Source organism: Euprymna scolopes, chromosome 30 (assembly GCF_053919585.1).
Source record: "Euprymna scolopes isolate OS-2025 chromosome 30, ASM5391958v1, whole genome shotgun sequence".
In the NCBI taxonomy this organism is placed as follows: Eukaryota; Metazoa; Mollusca; class Cephalopoda; order Sepiida; family Sepiolidae; genus Euprymna; species Euprymna scolopes.
This window is the reverse complement of record NC_136511.1, coordinates 56923501-56943896: the sequence shown is the minus strand read 5'-3', so window position 1 is coordinate 56943896 and position 20396 is coordinate 56923501. Positions and strand designations below refer to the sequence as shown.

The window sequence follows — 20396 nt, the reverse complement described above, 5'->3', positions numbered from 1 at the left end:
AAAAAAAAAAAAAAAAAAAAAATGCGCTGCCAAAGAGAACTGCAATATATCAGAGGAAAAGCGGCTTCACGGGGTAGAAGAGTCAAGACCTTGTAGCTGCTGAGGTTGAGACGATGTAGACAGCTGTTAGGCATGCCGAGGTGAGCAAGGGCGAGGTGGACGGGGTGGGGGTGGGGTGGTGGAAGTTAGTGGAACAGGTGAATGGAAAGACTAGGGAACAGGGTTAGAGGTGTTACGGCTGTGTTGGGGTGGGGGGACTCTGAAGCAGGCAAACAGGTTATCAAAAATAGGGCTTCATTTCCCCTCCCCCCACCCCACCTAAAAAAAAGGATGGAAAGATTCAAAATATAATCTTTTTTGTCTCTTTTTTCTTTTTTTTTTTTTTTTTGTGAATTTTTAGAAGAAGAATATTTTGATTTCAACTTTGAAAAAAACCATTGTCTTTATTCTCTTCATTTTCCGATTTGATGAGATTTTCGTCTTGGGTGTTGTTCTTCCACTGAAATCTCATAGGGATGCGATACAGGCAAGAGATAATAGCCAACATTATTCTGAACTTATGCAAGCATATATATACATATGTATGTGTGAGTGCGCGCGCATGTATGTATGTAATATGCACACATACATACATATGAATTCACATATAAAGGTGTGTATTTATGAGTGTGTGCATGTGAATATATATGTGTGTGTGTGTGTGTGAGTGTTGTGTTTACTTATATAAATATATACACGTCTTTGTATGTATGTATGTATTTATATTTGTACATGTGTGAATGTGTGCATATATATATATATATATATATATATATATATATATATATATATATATGATGCAGCTGGGTGAATGTTTATGGATATATAAACAGCGTGTGTGTGAATACATGTATACGTGTATATTTGTATTTATAAATATTTGTGTGAACACACACACTCATATATATATATATATATATATATACATATATATATATATATATACATATATATATGTACATGAGTGTTGTTCAAGGTCAGGTGTAGCTTCTACAGACAGTTTCTCTTTCTTCGCTCGCTCATTACATGTATATAATCACATGAGCATTATATATAAATAAACATGTGTGTGAACGTGTATGTTTGCATATCTATACACAAACATTTAAATAAAAGTAATGTGTTATAATTTTTTTGTAATGCAAATAAAGTACTCAGTATTATCAAAATAATGAGCTAATATTAATAAGAAGAATCCATTAAGATTTTACAAACCATTTAAAATCCAATTTAAAATCATATTAAACTTATATGTGTGTGTGTGTGTGTGTGTGAAACTATCATGTGTATGTGCGTGTGTGTGTGTGAAACTACCATATATGTGTGTGTTTATGTGTGTTTGTGTTCATTTGTGTATGTGTGTTCATGTGTGTATGTGTGTTTATGTATGTGTGTTCATGTGTGTGCTTGTGTGTGTGTGAAACTATCATATGTGTGTGTGTTTATGTGTTTGTGTTGTGTGTGTTTATGTGTTTGTATTGTGTGTGTTTGTGTGTGTTTATGTGTTTGTGTGTTTATGTGTGTGTGTTTATGTGTGTGTGTTTATGTGTGTGTGTTCATGTGCGTGTGTTCATGTGTGTGTGTGTTCATGTGTGTGTGTGTGTGCTTGCGTGATAGAAATAGTCGTAGGCGTATCTCTGCATGACTGACTGTCCAAATTTTATGTTTATTTTACTTCATTTCTGTACTGTATGTCTTGTTTTGAAACTGAGGCACTCTGGAAGGCATGAACCCCAATCTCCTAAACAAGACACGACATATCACGGATGAAGTGCATGTCACTGATTTTGTTACACCCCCTCCCCCCACAAAAAATCATATGTTTTGGCATCTAAACAACTGTGCCGTGCATTCCACGATGAGTGTTCTTGGCTGGACTCATCTCCACTTCCAGTTCAGATTCCGTCACACCATCTTCCGTGCATTTGGAATCATCGTCTTCTTCTGATTCGTCTTCTTCATCACTGTGTGTGTACTCGACCGGAATCTGGAGTACAAATACACATGAAAGAAAAAAGATAGATACGTAAATATGCATGTAAATACACACGAAAGTAAAAACATAGAAAAATAAATTAAAAAATATACACGTAAAAATTAAAACATAGAAATATAATAAAAAAGTACACATAAAATTCAAAACCTAAAAATATAGGTAAAAAATACACGTGAAAGTCAAAGCATAAAAATATTTAAAAAAAATACTTATAAAAATTCAAACATAAAAATATTTAAAAAAATACTCATGAAAATCAAAACAAAAATATAATAAAAAAATACACATGAAAATCCAAAACATAAAAATATTAATAAAAAATACACATGAAAATCCAAAACCTAAAAATATTAATAAAAAATACACATGAAAATCCAAAACCTAAAAATATAAATAAAAAATACTCAGATAAAACAGAAATAGATGCACATCAAAGAAAAAGGTATAAATACACATAAAAAACAAAACAACACCGAATAAAATATATCATTATAAAACTGATGGACAAGAATTTTAAAAGGGATTTATGAATAAAAATACAAAAATAAATACAAAAACAAGTGAAAAAAAAAAATCAAACAATACTGAACAAGAACATACCCTCAACCCATTGACAACTTAAGGGAGGTTTATTTGCGTCTTATTTCCTCATATTGTTTGCAGTTCTCCTAAAGTTATGACATGGAAACATTGACAACTCAAAGACATTTATCTGATCAGGCTGGAATATTGCATAGTGACTATTGTTCCTATTTACTTGCCTCCCCACAAGGGCAGAGTTAGACACAAGGTCGTTTTTTTTAATGTGGGGAAAATCCAGCTCCCCAAAAAGGGGCACTCTGAATAGGAATAAAAATAAAAATTTTCTCAGTCATGAAGGATTTCTCCTCCACGGACCGAGAACCAAAAAGGTGAAGTACATCACCAGAACAGATACTACACTGTTATCTTGTTTCAAAGAATGGTGATTATTGTTATCAAAAAGCATCACATCCATACATCAAATTTAGAAAAATCGCAAGTTGAAACTGTCAAAATTTCGATCATGTCTAAACATCAAGATCAAGGTCAATGGAAAGATCTTATAAGATGTGGGACTTCTTTAATTATAATATGGGACGAGTAGTGAATGTCTATAATAAACAGAACCGTAGTGGCGCTCACCTTTTCTGTGACCTTGAAATTTGATCTAGATAATCTCAAAATCAAATCAGATCTAAGTGACCAAAATTTTGACCAAGTTTGGTGACAATTGGTCGAACGATATGGACATTAGACTGTACACAAACAAGCGTTGCAGAAACATAGACATATTGAATCACAAGAAAGATTTATTGGTCAAGGACAACTTGGGAGCAAGTGATTGGACAAGATCGTTGAGAGTTGAATTTGGAGACTGGCGATAAGCTGAACCATGTTTGCAAAAAGAAGGTCTGAAGGAGTTAATATTTATGGTTTCCTGGATTTTCAGATGAAATAGTGATTGTGACTTGCTGAGAACAAAGAACAAGTCCACACTAAACCTGGAAGCATAAGCACAAGCCATTTATCAGATATTCACATATTGCCGAACCGTATGTATTATTCAAAACGTCTGATGGTGAAAAATTTGCATGACGAATCTTTGCTGGAATATGTTGTTTGATCCGGGAATCCAATCTCTGCGATGTCCGCCCAACATATTGCAAGCCACAAGTACATTTAAATAAATATGCAATAGAGTTATTATGGTGGGCGGACGTCTCTTCAGACTGATGATAGCATAGCCATAGTAGAAAAAAGTAACATGAGGATTCGATGCAAAATAGCACTGCCGAACAGCCAGTGTTATTTGTTTGGCAAACCTGTCACTAATATAACCTAGCTAAGGTAGGCAGAGGTAAATCGAATATTTCTGTGACTTTATAAAAATTAGAAACTTTGTTTTTTTTTATTGTGGATTCCATAATGCCTAAAGGATAGCCATTATTACAGAGACCTTCTAATAAATTTAAACAGATAAAGTGGAGAACAAATCGTTAATGCCCTATATGTAAAGGTCTTAATTAGATTAATTTTAATTTTTATTTTTAGAGGACAAAAAGAGTGCCAACTTGTATAAAGACCCGTAAACGTAGGTTAATGATAGACAGATGTAACAAAACCAGAAGAAATCTTAGCAACTAGTACATCCAAAAATACAAGATTATAATTCACTTTATATATATATATATATATATATATATACTTGTTTATTGTTATATAAATATGCTCACATCCCGCTGCTACAAATAGCCACTTGTTTCAATCAAACAACAGATATCATCAGGCAGCGACTTGACTATTCAAAAGTTCAATGAATAAACTATTGATTATTCATTGAACTTTTGAATAGTCAAGTCGCTGCCTGATGATATCTGTTGTTTGATTGAAACAAGTGGCTATTTGTAGCAGCGGGATGTGAGCATGTTTATATAACAATAAACAAATAAACAAGTATTATCAGCTCTTTTTATTGAGCACTATCTAACAACCTCGTTGAATTCATTACTTTTGAATATAAAAAAAACCCGAGTATATATATATATATATATATATATATATATATATATATATATATATATATATATATATATATATATATATATATATAAACTCAAAGGTAGAAGTGGTAAAGAGAATGGGATATGACCCCTCTTTCCTTAGACTCTCTTTTTTTTCTATCTGCCCTTTCTCACATTTTTATCTTTTTATATAATTGCCTTTTTATCTTTCTAAGTTTCTCTTGTTTACTTGATGTCCGCATGCTGACCCATTCTCTTCTTATTTAACTCACCATCTGGAGACGCAAACAGGATTGTTTGCCAAAGCAATTGTAATGGAGTAAGTTAATACCTGGAGTATCGCTTTGTCGCTTAGCTGCCAGGCGAGTTTATTCTAGGATGCATCTCCTCCAGTGAATTAAACACACTTCCAGATACCAACCTAGAAACTTCTACAATGTGACACAGTACATACAGTGCCTAGCCTTCCCAAATGGTTACCCATCTGGTACTGGCCATCTATAATATAAATCTCACCTGTTTGTTTAAATGTATGTATGTATGTATGTCTAAAACTTTCAACAGAGCCGACGGATTTTCACGCGATCGGTATTGTTTTGAAGCTCGACTATTCAGACGACAAATATAAAAAAATTGGCTAAAACATTAATTCCTTCACCCTCAGCTGGGCACTTTTCTACAGGGAGGAGTCGCTTTTTTTTCAGATATTTTCGAAAGTCATCCCCTCTTTTTGATTGACTAGCCTTAATTTAAACCTTTGTCACCTCTGGTTTGACGATGGACGCAACGACAAAGACATCACGTTTTTTTTTTCACATTCTTTTCCTCCTTCATGGTATGGGTTCAAGCCTACTACCACTTTTTTTTTTTTTTTTTGCTCAACACACACCTCCAAACACCTGGGTAACGCTGGGCACCCAGGCTAGTATATATATATATATATATATAAGATACTGTCAAGTCTGCTCCAAAGAAGATGGTCTCCCACTACCGAACTAAAAAAACGCTGACACCAGCCAATATCCCATACTTTTATAAAGCCATCACTTTCATGCATGGAGTATTATTGCCACATCTGAGCTGGCACACCAACCACTAGTCTCTCATTCTTGGACGGGATGCAAAAGACGGTCTCTAACCTAATAGATCTCATGCTGTCTGTTAAACACCAGCCTGTGTCCCATCACCGCAATGTTACATCCCCATGCTTGTTTTTGCAAGTACTTCCACAGAATGTGCTCCAACAAACCTACTGCGCTTATACTCCTTCAATGTAAATACTCTTGATCAACCTGCCTGCTTAACAGCAAAATGCTACCTCTTCACTATAGATGTGTAAAGATGATGAAAAACTTTCTATTCAAACAGCTTCTTCCCTTAGAGTGCTTGCCTTTAAAATTCATTTTCTGATCACAATTTCCTTGACTGTACCAACACACATAAATTAGAATGTAATGTGAACAAACATCTAGCTGCACCCCCTCCCACACACTTAGGATGCTTACTATAAATCTGACCCCTTATCCCAGTAATCTTTGACACCTCAGTGGCAATATTCCATGTTTTGAGTTTAATGAAAAGAAAATATTGCCAATGTTCTGTGCAACGATATTTTTGAATACAATTAAAAGAAAAGGGGGAAATGGTCGAAAAGCACAACAAAACAAAACTAATATTGATCAACAATAACGCATATAAACAAATAACAACAATATCAAACATTTTATAAAAACAATACAAAATAACAACTGTACATTGTTGTGTAATATTATCAGCTGTCTGACCCCGTCTTACTTGTAGATACATCGTCACTTCTGTTCGAAATCATTTCACTTCAGGGTAGACACACAACACAAAATCATTGAGGCATTCAGATCTTTATTCCCTCGGGGTCATAAACGCTGATCATGGATCAAGATGGATTAAGATGGATCAAGATGATTCATCTGGACAGTTTATTTAGACACCCCATCCATTTTCAGATAATTTTATCATATTGAAATTTATAATGTTCCCCACAGATGTAGTTACTCTAAAATTCTGTTTGATGTTAAAAGCAGTGACATACAAGGGCCTGATGATGCCCTGGTGATGTCAAGGGTCAACTCCTTGATTGTATGTTTCAAAGACTCGAGTATCAGTCTTAGTATTAAGACATATGAGAAAAGGAGATTTTTATTTTATTTTATTTTTTTTTTTACACAGTGATCACCACTTATCAAGGCCCGGAAGCCACTCAGGGATAAGGGTTATTGCAAGTACATTACGTTAGTGTGGAGATTTGATGAAGTGTTTACTTAAGGGGGCGGTTCATTAGGAATTTGTTAACGTTGGACTTGAAGACATCCAAGTTGTAGTCAGGTGGGAAGCAGGCAGACGGAACAGAGTTCCACAGGCGTGCAGTTCTAAGAAAGAAGCTTTGTTCATGGAATCCACGTTTTGATTTAGGCACAGATATACAGTGGGGGAAATTTTTCACAGTGGATTCAGCTAGATGGGTGTTTTTCGTGAAAGATTGGTGAGGGGGGACCAGAGATTGGAGTTCAGATGAGCACCTGCCATGGAACATCCGCTATCACCATCAATTCAGATGACTGTGCCTCTCCTTCCTAGATATCACTAGTCCTACCACAAATGCATACACTTTCCACCAAAGACAGGAGGCAACTTCCATAGTTCCACAAGAAATTCTTTGACAGAATCACTCAGGTATAACCGTCTCTTTCAGATGTATGCAGAGGTCTGGTGAAATCCAGGGCTAACTCCTTGATTGTATGCACCAAAGACTCAAGTATATGTCCTAGTACTGAGAACTATCATGAGAAATGAAGATAGCTTGAATAGGATTGGATGATCCGGAGCTACTACCCTGTTGCTCAGCCCCTCTATGCACACTGCTGGTTGAGAAACACTGGCATAGATCAACATATACGCATATTAAAAATACCGAAATAATATTAAATATCTTGAGAAAAAAAAAGTGTAAATGATTCATAGAAAATTTAAAAAAAGGTGAAACTAAATATAATTTTTTTAGAGGGGAAGTTACCGCTTATCAAGGCCCAGGGGCGACTGGAGGATAAGGGTTAATGTCCGAATCACTGTAGCAAACGGCAATGATGAAAAAATTGTGTAAGAATTGATTATTTACAAGGATGGCTCAACAAGAATTTCTTTTAATTGGAATTCATTTTTGAGATGAGCATCATATATATTAATTTATTATTTTCTTTCGGATTATTATTCTCATCTTTATTAGTTGTTGTTTTTTATCTTTATTGGTTGTTGTTTTTTATGACGTTTCGGCCAACTATTCCTCTGGCCTTCGGAGCCCGTGGCACAGTTGATTGATAGAGATGTTGAATCTCTACGGTTCCAGATGGACATTGTCTGAAGATAGCGGTTTCAATCCTACCCAAAGCCGGCCAGAAGCTTACTTGGCCAAAACGTGGTGAGACGACAACAACTACAGATGGCAGTGATTGCTGAGAATGCAGTTAGCAGATACAAAGTTCCAATGCGTCGCAGTTACCACCTGACGAAGGCCAGAGGAGTAGTTGGCCAAAACGTTGTGAAAAACAACAACTAATAAAGATGAGAATAATAGTCCAAAATAAAGAAATAAATTGAATTAAGAATTTCTTTATGTTGGACTTGAAAACAACCGTGTTATAGTCAGCTGGGAGGCGGCCTCATGGTATTGTGTTCCATAGACGGGCAGCTCTAGGAAAGAGGTTTTGCTCATGGAATTTTCGTTTAGTTTTAGGTACAGATATAGAGTAAGGAAAATTGCTGGTAGTGGTTGTAGCTAGGTGAGTGTTTGCCATAAACGAGGATCATAGATTGAAGTTCAGTCAGGCACCTGCCATGAGAATAATGATAGAGAAGAGACAGACTTGCTACTTTTCTTCTGTGAGAAAAAAATAGCAGGAAGGAGAACACCAAAGCCAGCCTGATTGCTGCCATCTGCCGAGTATTCACTAGCGCTTGTGGAAAAGGTATGCTCCCAGTTCCAAACCTATATCGAGGCAGTGATTGAGGCTGAAGCAACTACATTGAATAGATATCAGCTCTATTACATAATCAAGCTACCTGAATTGATTTTTTCAATAAAAGTTTTAAAATAAAACTGTAGTGTTGTTTTCTTTAAGGTGATGACAACTTTATCATTTTACCCTGTATTATCGGGACTGCTATGATGTCCGGGAGAATTTGTTCCTATTCTGTTGCTCTTGTTACATAAAAGAAGTCTGTTTCTTGTGAATAACTCTTAGATTTTGATTTTCTTGAAAAAGTAAATAAAAACTTCTTTCAGCTTTTTGTATATATTTTTTTTAATGACAAAGATTGTCATAGTAACCCCGCAACAGAGGTTGTTATAATAATGCAGTTTGGCATGTGTTAATATTGTAGCCCCGCTCTAAAATACCATTATAATCAAATCTTATATAAAAAAAGGCACATAAATATCAGATACGACGGTAAAAAGAACAAGTAATCAGCAGCGTTTTTTCATTTTCTCACACCAAATGTAAATGGACATGGATTAGTAAGATCGCCTGATGAAACGTCTCTTATTTTTTGGTTCACGTTTCTGTGATATTTTCTCATTTGGTGAAATATAGTCGTTAAACATATTAGCAACCGCATTCTCTAGTAGTTTTTGCACTAAGCATTAGCAGGAAACATAAAACGTTACAATTGTACAATTCATATGCTTAAACAAATCAAGGTTGATTAGTTAAAGTTGAAAAACACAGATTGGCATAGGATTATCATAGTAGCCCCCAATGTTAAAGTAACCCCGGATGACAGGATTCAAAATATAAAACCATAATTATAAGCATTTTAATATAGGAATATGACAAAACGGTTAAAGAGAGTGTAATACAGGATTCAATAATAAACTTATATAAATAGCATGAAATGTTCAATTATAATAAATATAAATCATAATAAAATGATAATAGCAATAACAATAAATATTGAAAACTGAAACAAGATAATAAAAAAAAAAAATGTTAAACGATAAGATTAGTCATTTAAAGGCTGAAATAGATTCTTTGATACGATAGGGGCACGTTCCAAAAATTAATGTTTTTTTCGTTTGTTTCCGAGCACAAATGAACCATAATACTTGATTCTTGCCTTTAAACTTTAATTAAAACCATATATTGATTTCTAATTCAGATTTCTTAAGCTTCAAAATCACAAAATAAATACATGCCAGACATCTCATCTATTAACAAGAGATATGCCTTGAGTAGCATTGAATAAAAGGTCATTTAAACTGGCTTTAAAATTCTTAGCAAATCAACATGTACTTAAAGATTTAAAGTTTTGAAAGCTCAGCTCATCATGTTTTAAAGATTAAAGGTTTTGGAAGCTCAAATCATCATGTATTCAAAAATAAATTGTATAAACATTATATTTCAAATATTAAATGTTTATGAAGTTAAAATTATCTTGTATTAAAAACTTAATTGTTTTGGAAGCTCAAATCATCATGTTTAAAATATTAAATGTTTTGGAAGCTCAAATCATCATGTTTCAAATATTAAATGCTTTGGAAGCTCAAATCATCATGTTTCAAATATTAAATGTTTTGGAAGTTCAAATCATTATGTATTCAAAGATTAAAGGTTTTGGAAGCTCAAATCATCATGTATTCAAAGATAAATTGTTTTTGAAGCTCAAATCATTATATTTCAAATATTAAATGTTTATGAAGTTAAAATTATCTTGTATTAAAAACTTAATTGTCTTGGAAGCTCAAACCATCATGTTTAAAATATTAAATTTTTTGGAAGTTCAAATCATCATGTTTCAAATATCAAATGTTTTGGAAGTTCAAATCATCATGTTTTAAAGATTAAATGTTTTGGAAGCTCAAATCATCATGTTTCAAATATTAAATTTTTTGGAAGTTCAAATCATTATGTTTCAAATATTAAATGTTTTGGAAGTTCAAACCATTATGTTTCAAATATTAAATGTTTTGGAAGCTCAAATTATCATGTTTCAAATATTAAATGTTTTGGAAGTTCAAACCATTATGTTTCAAATATTAAATGTTTTGGAAGCCCAAATCACCATGTTTCAAATATTAAATGTTTTGGAAGTTCAAATCATTATGTTTCAAATATTAAATGTTTTGGAAGTTCAAACCATTATGTTTCAAATATTAAATGTTTTGGAAGCTCAAATTATCATGTATTCAAAGATGAAAAATTTGGAAGCTCAAATCCTCATGTATTCAAAGTTGTTTCAAAAATTAAAAGTTTTGGAACTTAAGTCCATTACAAATGTAAATAGAGATTAAAATAGAATTAAAATTAAATTAAAATTAAATTAAATTAAAATATAATTAGTTGCAGTGTTATAATAATTTGGTTCAATTCATAATTTAAACAATGCCAAGTAATTTAAACTTTCAAAATTGTCTGTATATATGTCAGATTGAATTGGACTGTTTATACTCTACCAACATGACTACCCAGTGCATAGACAACAAAATAGAAGAGTTAAAACAATGTATGTAATATCTTTCTATTAAAGTTTTCTCTCCATCTCTATCTTACTCATGGTACACGGCTGTTGCGAGAACGCAAAGACTTGGAAGAGATGGAGAGTGCTGGAAATCTGAGGAGATTTGTTGTCACTCAAACTTTAGGGAACACATGTTATTGCGAATAAACAATCACTGATGATGACTCGTGTGAAAACTAATAATAATAATAATAATAATAATAATAATAATAATAATAATAATAAAACATTTTCAAATTGGAAAAAGATAAAAATACTAGGATGAATTTTTGAATGCACCCACCATATCAAAAAACCTTGAAATAATATAAACGATTGCTAAAAGAAAGGCGATAAGATTGGGTTCAATAATAAACAAGTTAAAATAATAATAGACATTGTGGAATTGATTCAATGTAAATGAAGAGTAACAGAAAAAAAGGGGCATAACTGAATTAACTAACAATAATCCACAAAACGGAAACAATATCAAATAACATAAAAGAGCAGGAGGGGGGGGGTCACTGACTTTAATAATAAAATGTATCAAGTAACAATATAAAACATTCGGAAAAATGAACAACGAAACAGGGTTCATTTGCAAACTGATACAATATAAAAAAAGAAATTACTTGGAAAGGGAAAAAGACAAAACCGGGTTTAGTAATAAAACAGACATAAATGTTTTGACTTTACAATCACACAACAATAAAAATGGCGTTTGAAGAGTGTTGGTGAGAGTAGATATTTAGTAGTAGAAAAATTACTCTTACTCTCTCTTTAAATGAGTACAAAAAAAAACAAAAAACAGACAAACAAACCAAAAAAAAATTAAAAAAAAAAACACTGGAATTTGGAGCTGGATAAATTATTAAAAAAATAATTTGAAATACATTTCTTTTTTTAAATTTAAGAACATGGTCGAATGTTTCACATATATAACTAGCAAAACAGAATTTAATATTGATGTTGTAGGACGTAAGCTATTAATAAAAATAAATAATTAAAATAATAGACTAAAAACCTTTGGGCACGGTTTATCAAGGCTAAAAGCCACTCGAAGATAAGGATTAATTAGGGTGGAATGATTCTCAGCCGAAATTGATTAATGCTATGAGCTAAGTTAAATTATTTATGAGGCAGTTCACAACTATTTGCTGACATTAGATTTAAAGATACTATGGTGTAGTCTGCAGTAAAGTCCTTGCAAAGATGTTCTATCAATAAGTCAATCACTTATAAAGCTAAATAAGGGTTAATGAGATTGATATATTATCAGTTGAATAATATGGTTACATTGAAGCGGTTAGATCCACAAATGGCTACCAAATTTTCTTGTATATATTAGAAGATTAATATTCAGCCCTATAATTTGGGTTATTTGATAAAAAATTAAAAAATAAGACGCCTTTTTCACAGTAGAGTTATTATAAGGAAACATCAAATTTAAAGACAGACGTCATAAATGACAAGGGGAATAACTCGAGGCTGTGCTAAATATTAAACAATTTCAAATTAAAACAATATATAAATCAAAGGAAGAGAGAAAAAAAGAACGAACATATGATAAGGGTTTAATTGAAATTGAAGACCGTAAAGATGTTGATCAAAATAACACAAATGACAAATATTCTTGATCCCCCTCCCTTTTCAAAATGCTAATCACAAAAAGCATATTGTGCATGTATGAGTATACAATAAACGGGACAATTCAAGACATATAAGCCAGAAAGAACAAACAATATGTACAATGTGAGAAGAAAACTACTTTCCTTTTAAAGTCAATTGAGTCTTTTTCTTTATACTTTCTTTTTTTTTTTTTTTTTTTTAGATCTATATATACTAGTTTGGCTTCCAGGTGTTACCAATGTATTATGGGTAACATATTATTATAGTGAAGTTTAACAGCCAATCTCAAAACGCCTTTAAAAACTTTACAGAAAGAAGACAAAAATAGCAACCTCCATTCCAAAAAAAAAAAAAAAAAAAATCAATAAAGAAAATTTTTAATATAAACACCGGCCTCTGATTTTAGAACTAATCAACAGGCAGACAATTTTTTTTTATTATTTTAAACCATATGCAAGAAATAAAATTTAATTTCGTTTTTGGTTTTATCTTTTTCATTAACAAATACTTTATTAAAATTTGGAAATTTACTTAATGGTTCAGCTCACTAGTACACCAGAGTTTGAATAAAAATAATTCAAGAAAACCCTACTTCTGTTGTCGATGAACAAACGTTATTCATTTATCATGTCTATTCTTCAGACTACTGTTTTCATCTTGAATATTATTCACACAACGTTTCGGCTGATGTAACCTCCAACCTTCTTCAGGTGCATCTCATCAAACTTAGGAATCTTTCTGGTTGAATTCAGGAATTTGCACAGGATTTCAAATGGAACCCTTTATATGATCATTGAGGGTAGCATGGCCTCGTTCCGTCACCCATGATCGAATAGAAATCTTAAGTCATGTTATTCATAATTGTATTTTTCGTATCATTTGCATTGAAAAGTGAACCATCAACCCCCAGAAGAGTGTCACTTACAATAGAATTTTACTAAGTACTTTATCCATTATGCCACGGGTTCTTGTGGGAGCTATAAAGAATACAATTGCGAATTACTTCAAACTTCTACCAGGTCATGACTAACGGAATGGGAGCATGCTATCCCCGTGGATTAGAAAGAGGGTTTCGTTTGAAATTCCAGAAAGATGCCCACGTTCAACAAGATACATCTGAAGAAGGGTTGGAAGTTACATCGGCTGAAAGGTTGTGTGCATAGCATTCAGGATGAGATCAGTAATCTGAATAATTCAAATAATACGCACCATCAATCCTCATCTAAAAAGTTTAGAAATAAATGTTATTTATGTTGACGATTTTTAAGACTTCCCCCACCCTAATGATGGAGTGCTTTTATTAGTCTCGTACAAAAATAATGTCGTTTTTTGGCATATATATATATCTGATAAAAAACGACATTACTTTTGCACCAACCTACTATAATCTGGCTTTAAAGTTTAGAAACATTCGAAAATAAAAAAAAGAAGAAAGAAAAGAAAACAGATACTTCAGCTTGTATATTATATATTGAAATAGTTCCAGCCTTTTTTAAAGTGTGAAAGCACATGAAAGTATCTCATATATATCTAATTTATAAAAGGCAAACGTCTGTATGTATGTATGTATGTATGTATGTATGTATGTATGTATGTATGTATGTATCACTAGTATACATATAAAGAGGAAACATGAACGGTTTTGATATCTCCACCTGAAAGTGATTTCTCACATTGTACGACTCATAGGATAGCATGTTTTAAAAAAAAAATGGGGGGAAGGATTTCAAAGCACACATAAAAAGCAATGACTAATAACATTAAGTCGTAGAAATTATGATTTGAAGCAAAGCAAATATTTAACAAAACAGGAAAAAAATAAACAAAGATTATCTCAAATAATACATTGGCAATTTTCTATAAAACAACGTCAAAATATTATTGCAGACGATAGAAATGCTAACTAGAGGCAAAAAAAAAACTTGTACAAAAATTGTGACCAAACTTGAGTATAATACAGCAGTTTGTATTTTTTTTTTTTTAATTTTAATTATTTTTTACTAAAAGAATCACCACTTACCAAGGCCAAAAGCCACTTGAGGATAAGGATTAATAAGATGAAATGCTTATCAGATGAGAGATGAAGAACTTTAAGAGAAGATTGTAAATCGTTAATGCGATGAACTAAACTCAAATTACTAGTGGGGACGGCTCATAACAGATTTTAAACATTTTTTGGATGTGTTTATGACTTTCTATATAAGGATGAGTTCGTCGGTATATCTGTCAGCCAATATGCTTGATTTTGGAAAATACTTTTTGTTTATCTGCAATGTTTAAGTTTGAAATAGACATTTTTTTGTGTTTTGTAATGCTTAAGTTTGAACTAGACTTTTTGTTGGTTAAGTTTGAAACAAACTTTTTGTTGATCTGTCATGCTTAAGTTTGAAATAGACTTTCATTGTTCTGTGATGCTTAAGTTTGAAATAGTCTTTTGTTGATCTATTTTTTGTCGATCTGTCATCCTTAAGTTTGAAATAGATTTTTTGTTGATCCGTCATGCTTATGTTTGAAATAGATTTTTTGTTGATTTATAATGCTTAAGTTTGATCTGTCATGCTTATGTTTGAAATAGACATTTTTGATCTGTCATGCTTAAGTCTGAAATAGACATTTTTGATCTGTCATGCTTAAGTTTTAAATGGTCATGTTTGACAGACTGAGAGTAATCTACCCTCTTTGATTAAATAAAGGGTTTGCTTTGAAGTGGCATAAAAATTCTGGAGTCCTATAACAGGCATCTAAACATGGAGGTTTCATTGATCAAGATGTAGTGAGAATAATATACGAGATGAGAACTGTAGTCGAGATAATATATACAAATTATCAATCCTGTATTTTTAAAATTTCCGAAAAGATGATAACGTCACATTGAATGTATGAAAACCATATTAATGTTATGTAATTAATAATGAGAATAGTACGGATTAATTACAGATTAGTAATACCATTAAATAATTTTGAATATGTAGTAACAATATCAATAAGTTTCCCCTTTTTGTTTTTTTGTTTTGTTTTGCATTAATTCTGAGTTATGGTGCAGTCCGCAATAATGGACTTTTGTCTCCACTTGGAACAACTACAGGCTTGGTACAAGTGAAGGCCGCTTACAGAGATATTTGTGTAAAACATCTTCCCATCTCAGCATCCTGAAGACTTCTAATGTATAAGCAAGTTTTGCGATGGTATTATAGGAAAGATAATGATTTTACCTTTCTAATAAAATATAGTAAAGAACAAGGCACAAAAGAAATAACAAACTTCTTTTTAGCAGTAACAACGAAGAATATTTTATTTGTAGCAGGAACTGGCAGGTCGAACTGTGAAAAAGGAAAAGAAAGTTCGGCGGACGTTGAGAATCTGAGCCTTAAGCATTACCTTATAAATTCCATAATTTTCACTTTTTTGAACTTTTTCTTGTTAATATCATCCAATAGAGACTTATGTATCAGATAATACAAAAAAAATAATTTTTAAAAATAATTATTTATTTTTTTTACTCTAAAATAACCGGATGTAACTCAGCGTTCACTAACAATTTAATAAAAGAAACACGTTCCGAGTGAACGCTGAGTTACGTCCGGTTATTTTAGAGTAAAAAAAAAATGGACCTTAAGTTCGTGTTTAATTTACTACAACGTTATAATAGAAAACTGAACAAGCCGTGAAAAGTCATAAAAAATGATTTTAAAAAGTATTTTTTTTTAAATTATCTGATACATAAGTCTCTATTGGATGATATTAACAAGAAAAAAATTCAAAAAAGTTAAAATTGTGGAATTTATAAGGTAAGGCTCAGATTCTCAATCTCTGCCGAAAGTTCTTTTGTGGTGGTCGTCGATCAGCCAGTACTGCAGCCAATAGCAGTTGTCTCCAAGTGGAGGCCGTCAATGCTAAAGCAAGATGTCCGGTGGACAGGGGATGAGAGAGGATAGATGTTGCTAGGCTGAAGGTCCGGTTCTGACTGACTGACATTCCCCCAAGACTTTTTAAGGAGCAGATGAATCAATTCGCCCCCTGTTAGCTGATAGGTCAGCCTGTAGCCGAAGAACTCAGAGGGGGGGGGGTATTGATTCACCAGAGAAAATAGTTCTCTGTAACTGCTACATCATCATTGTTGGCCCTCAGCGTACGTTGAAGCCTTCTGAGGGGTCTTTCATCTTCACTTCGATCAGCGCGAGGCTGTAGCATCTTCGGATGTTGTTATTACAGATGTGGTCAATCAGTGAAAAGATACAGCAGAGAATTTTGGTTTCGATAACAACAAATCTTCACTCTGCCTTCTTCGTTGTCAGAAAGCACGTGGAAGGCAGAACGAACAATATTAATAACGATACTGCAATTAGGTTGGTAACTAAGTTTCTGTTGTTTTATTTTATTGTTTGGAATTTTTTTTTTTTTTTTTTTTTTTGCAAATTTTATTTTTGGAATCATTTTGTAATCTCTATATTTTTATTTTTTATTTTTTTTTGCAAATTTTATCTTTGGAATCATTTTGTAATCTATATATATATATTTTTGTTGTTTAACGAAATGATTTAAGTTAATTTTTGTTTATTTTTAAATCATTAAAATAGAACGTCAAGAAAAAAAAACATCTTTGAAATCTTCTTTTTTTCCCGTTATTTTATTGTTTTTTTTTTTGTTTTTTTTAAATTTTTACCAACGACGGAAAATCTTGTTAATATTGGGAAGAAGTTTTGAACAACAAAGGAGAATACATTATTGATTAATCAATTGTTATTTTTTTTTTATTAAACCTTTTTAAGTAAAACACAATAATAACAAGAACTTAATTGCCAACTCAATAACATTAATAATTATTTGGTTTCTTTTGAACACAAGTTGGTATTTTTTACCAATAACTGAAGGAAAATTGTGGATCCATATCGTTTCCGTCAATATTAGAGCATAATTAAACACAATAGATTGGATAGGGTTTGAACCCGATATGACCGATTTCATAGTCTCCCTGCAATGATATATGTTAAGCCAATCAAGCACAGCACACATTAGTAATAGGAACATTAATAATGTTATAATGCTGTTATTATCAGTATTAACAATAATAGAGGGACTGCATTATTAGTTTGGTTGGTTGTTTAGTTGTTTTATAGCATATCAACCCTTTTCAGGTTATTAGGTGGAAGAAATTTTTTTTAATAGAATATATTGTTTTTTTTTTTCAAGTCAGTTTCTATTTAACCCATAGTTGGAACCCTAACAGGTACTACCATTCTTGGTCAGAGTGGACCTGGGAGCAATGGCAATTAATGGGTGGCTCCACACTCCCCAAAGCTCGCAAGTTGGGGGCCTCACCATCGGATATAGTTTAAGGTCATATCCAGGACGGTATTATTAGTATTAATAATCACATTACTAATAGAAAGCATAACTGATGATGTAATTATTAAGAAATTATTATCAATGTTATTACTAAATAATAACATTGATAATGATGTTGCATTATGAGTGGTAGCACTAATAATAATTCCTCATCAAATGTAGATATGTTATTATTGATGTTACATAATTCATAATAAGCTGATGAGATTAATTATGATGGTCAATAAACATGCATTATTTGTAAATAATATTAATGACCAGTAGGGAGCTCTGACGTTGCCCGGGATTGAATTAGGATCAACGCATGTTTCACCCTTCTAATATTTTTTATTGTTATCGAAATCGTTAAAATTGTCCAATTTTTCAATCAAATCGATTGATTGCCTGCTCTAGTTAGGGACCCACCATGATAGATCGGAATGAAGCTTCATATGCTTCCCCACTGTTCACAGTATCTTGTAATCTACATTGTACTGTAGAGAACCTATGGTTGATTTCATAACATTATTTTTTATAGAATAACTTGAATTAAGGTTTAAAATGCTAGAGTCAAGTATCAAGATTGTGCTTTAAACAGAAATATTCATTTTGAATTTATCCAAAGAACTTACTGTTGGTTTTATATGCCGGGCCCTTCTGCTTGTGCGGTGATAAAACTTCTTAAATGCACTTGTGATGTTAGGCTGTATCAGAGTGTAAACTTTGGTCAAAATCGAACTTATCCTTCTTTAAACCGATTTTTTTCACTTATTGATTTTTTGATACTTATCTATGCTGATACAAAATCTATCTAAGAACATTACCAGACATATACAGTACATTTGTGTGAAATTTAACAAAAATTGGCCGAGCTGTTTAGGAGTCTATAGAAACTCTCTCTCACGCGCACACACACACACACACACACACACACACACACACACACACACACACACACAGTACCTTTTATATATAAGTAGAGATAAAGTTACATTACTAGTAATAATAATGTGTGTGTGAGAGAGTTTCTTCCTGATAGATTCCGAAACGGCTGAGCCTATCTTTTATAAATTTCACACAAAGCTAATTTTATTTGTCTGGCAGTGATCTTAGATATGTTTTGTACAGAAATACATTCGATAAATATCGAAAATCGAAAAAATCTGATTTTAAAAATAGCTTTTCTCTCTTATAGATATAAAAGAATAATTTTTACAGGGGAATATTTTACATTACACCGGCCAAGGGAGATAATAAATTCTTAACAAATCATTTCTTCTTAAAAAAACCCCCAGATTTCTTATAATTTGGAGATCTGGCTTAGTGATAGAACATTCGACTACAGATCAAATGATCCCGTGTTCAAACCCAAGTGTACCTCACCATTTTATTTAAATCTTTTCTTATTAATGAGTTCAATTTACGCTAAAAGAAGAGGCACCATTTAAAATCACCGCAAATCATTTCTTTGCTTGCATATTTTAAAACTAAATATTAATCAGAAGTGACTTTTTCAGGGCATTCATCATCAAGCCCAAATATCAGCTGACGTGATATTGCAAACAAACACAGACAGCATTTGATGAAGGACATTATCATTATTATTTAAAAAAAAAAAATTTGTGAATTAGTCCACTGGGCAAATTATTCTTCGTAATATATAATAATTAATAGCGGATTGATTCTATAATAATACATATGCACTCTGCATAAATTAAAATATCATGTTTAAGCGTATTGTACAATTGGGCAACGCCGGGCTGCCAGCTAGTTATATTCTAAAATATTTAAACGAGTGTTTTGTTGAATGTTTCGTTTGTCTCTCAACATTGCCCAAAATTGACATCGCATTTGAAAAAAAAAGAAAAGAAAAGATCCCCCCCCCCCACTCCTCCTCTCAATTTTTCTTATATTATAATTATTTTGTTTGGATTATTTTACTTTTTTATATTTTTAATATTTATATACTTTAACCTTTTTATATACTGACTTTGCCAACTTATTTTTTTTTTCTGCTTCAAATGATTTAACACAAGCTCAGTGGGTGGCAAAGCGGTCACATTTTTTTCTAGTTTACTTTAAAAGTAAAGTGTACAGATAGTCCTCAAGGATAACTTATTTAATATGAATAAGTCTAGAGGCAGAAATAAATAAATAAATAAATAAATAAAAATCTAGAGTGAAAAATAAACAATTTATAGGCTAGCTTAAACAAGTGATTTAACATAGATTTTAAAATCTAAATAAAATCTAGTTGTTGCCAAAACCTTAGCATATGGTTACGCGTCATTTAAGGCGCTGAGAAATAAAAAACAATAAACTTGTCTATGTTTAAG

The 20396-nt window shown here is 32.1% G+C and overlaps 1 protein-coding gene across 3 annotated transcripts in view; it reads right to left on the bottom strand.

Annotated features, from left to right (window-relative positions):
* Nucleotides 1–1405: 1405 nt before the first annotated feature.
* LOC145254815 (potassium channel subfamily T member 2-like) overlaps nucleotides 1406–20396 on the bottom strand; it is a 534670-nt gene continuing 515679 nt past the window's right edge. For 2 of the 3 annotated variants that reach the window (XM_080113638.1, XM_080113636.1), the window contains one exon: nucleotides 1743–2026. In XM_080113638.1, the coding sequence (XP_079969764.1) occupies nucleotides 1871–2026 (156 nt within the window). In that variant the 3' untranslated portion in view covers nucleotides 1743–1870. Of the gene's footprint in view, nucleotides 2027–20396 lie in introns of all 3 variants that reach the window. The other variant, XM_080113639.1, reaches the window with a different exon arrangement.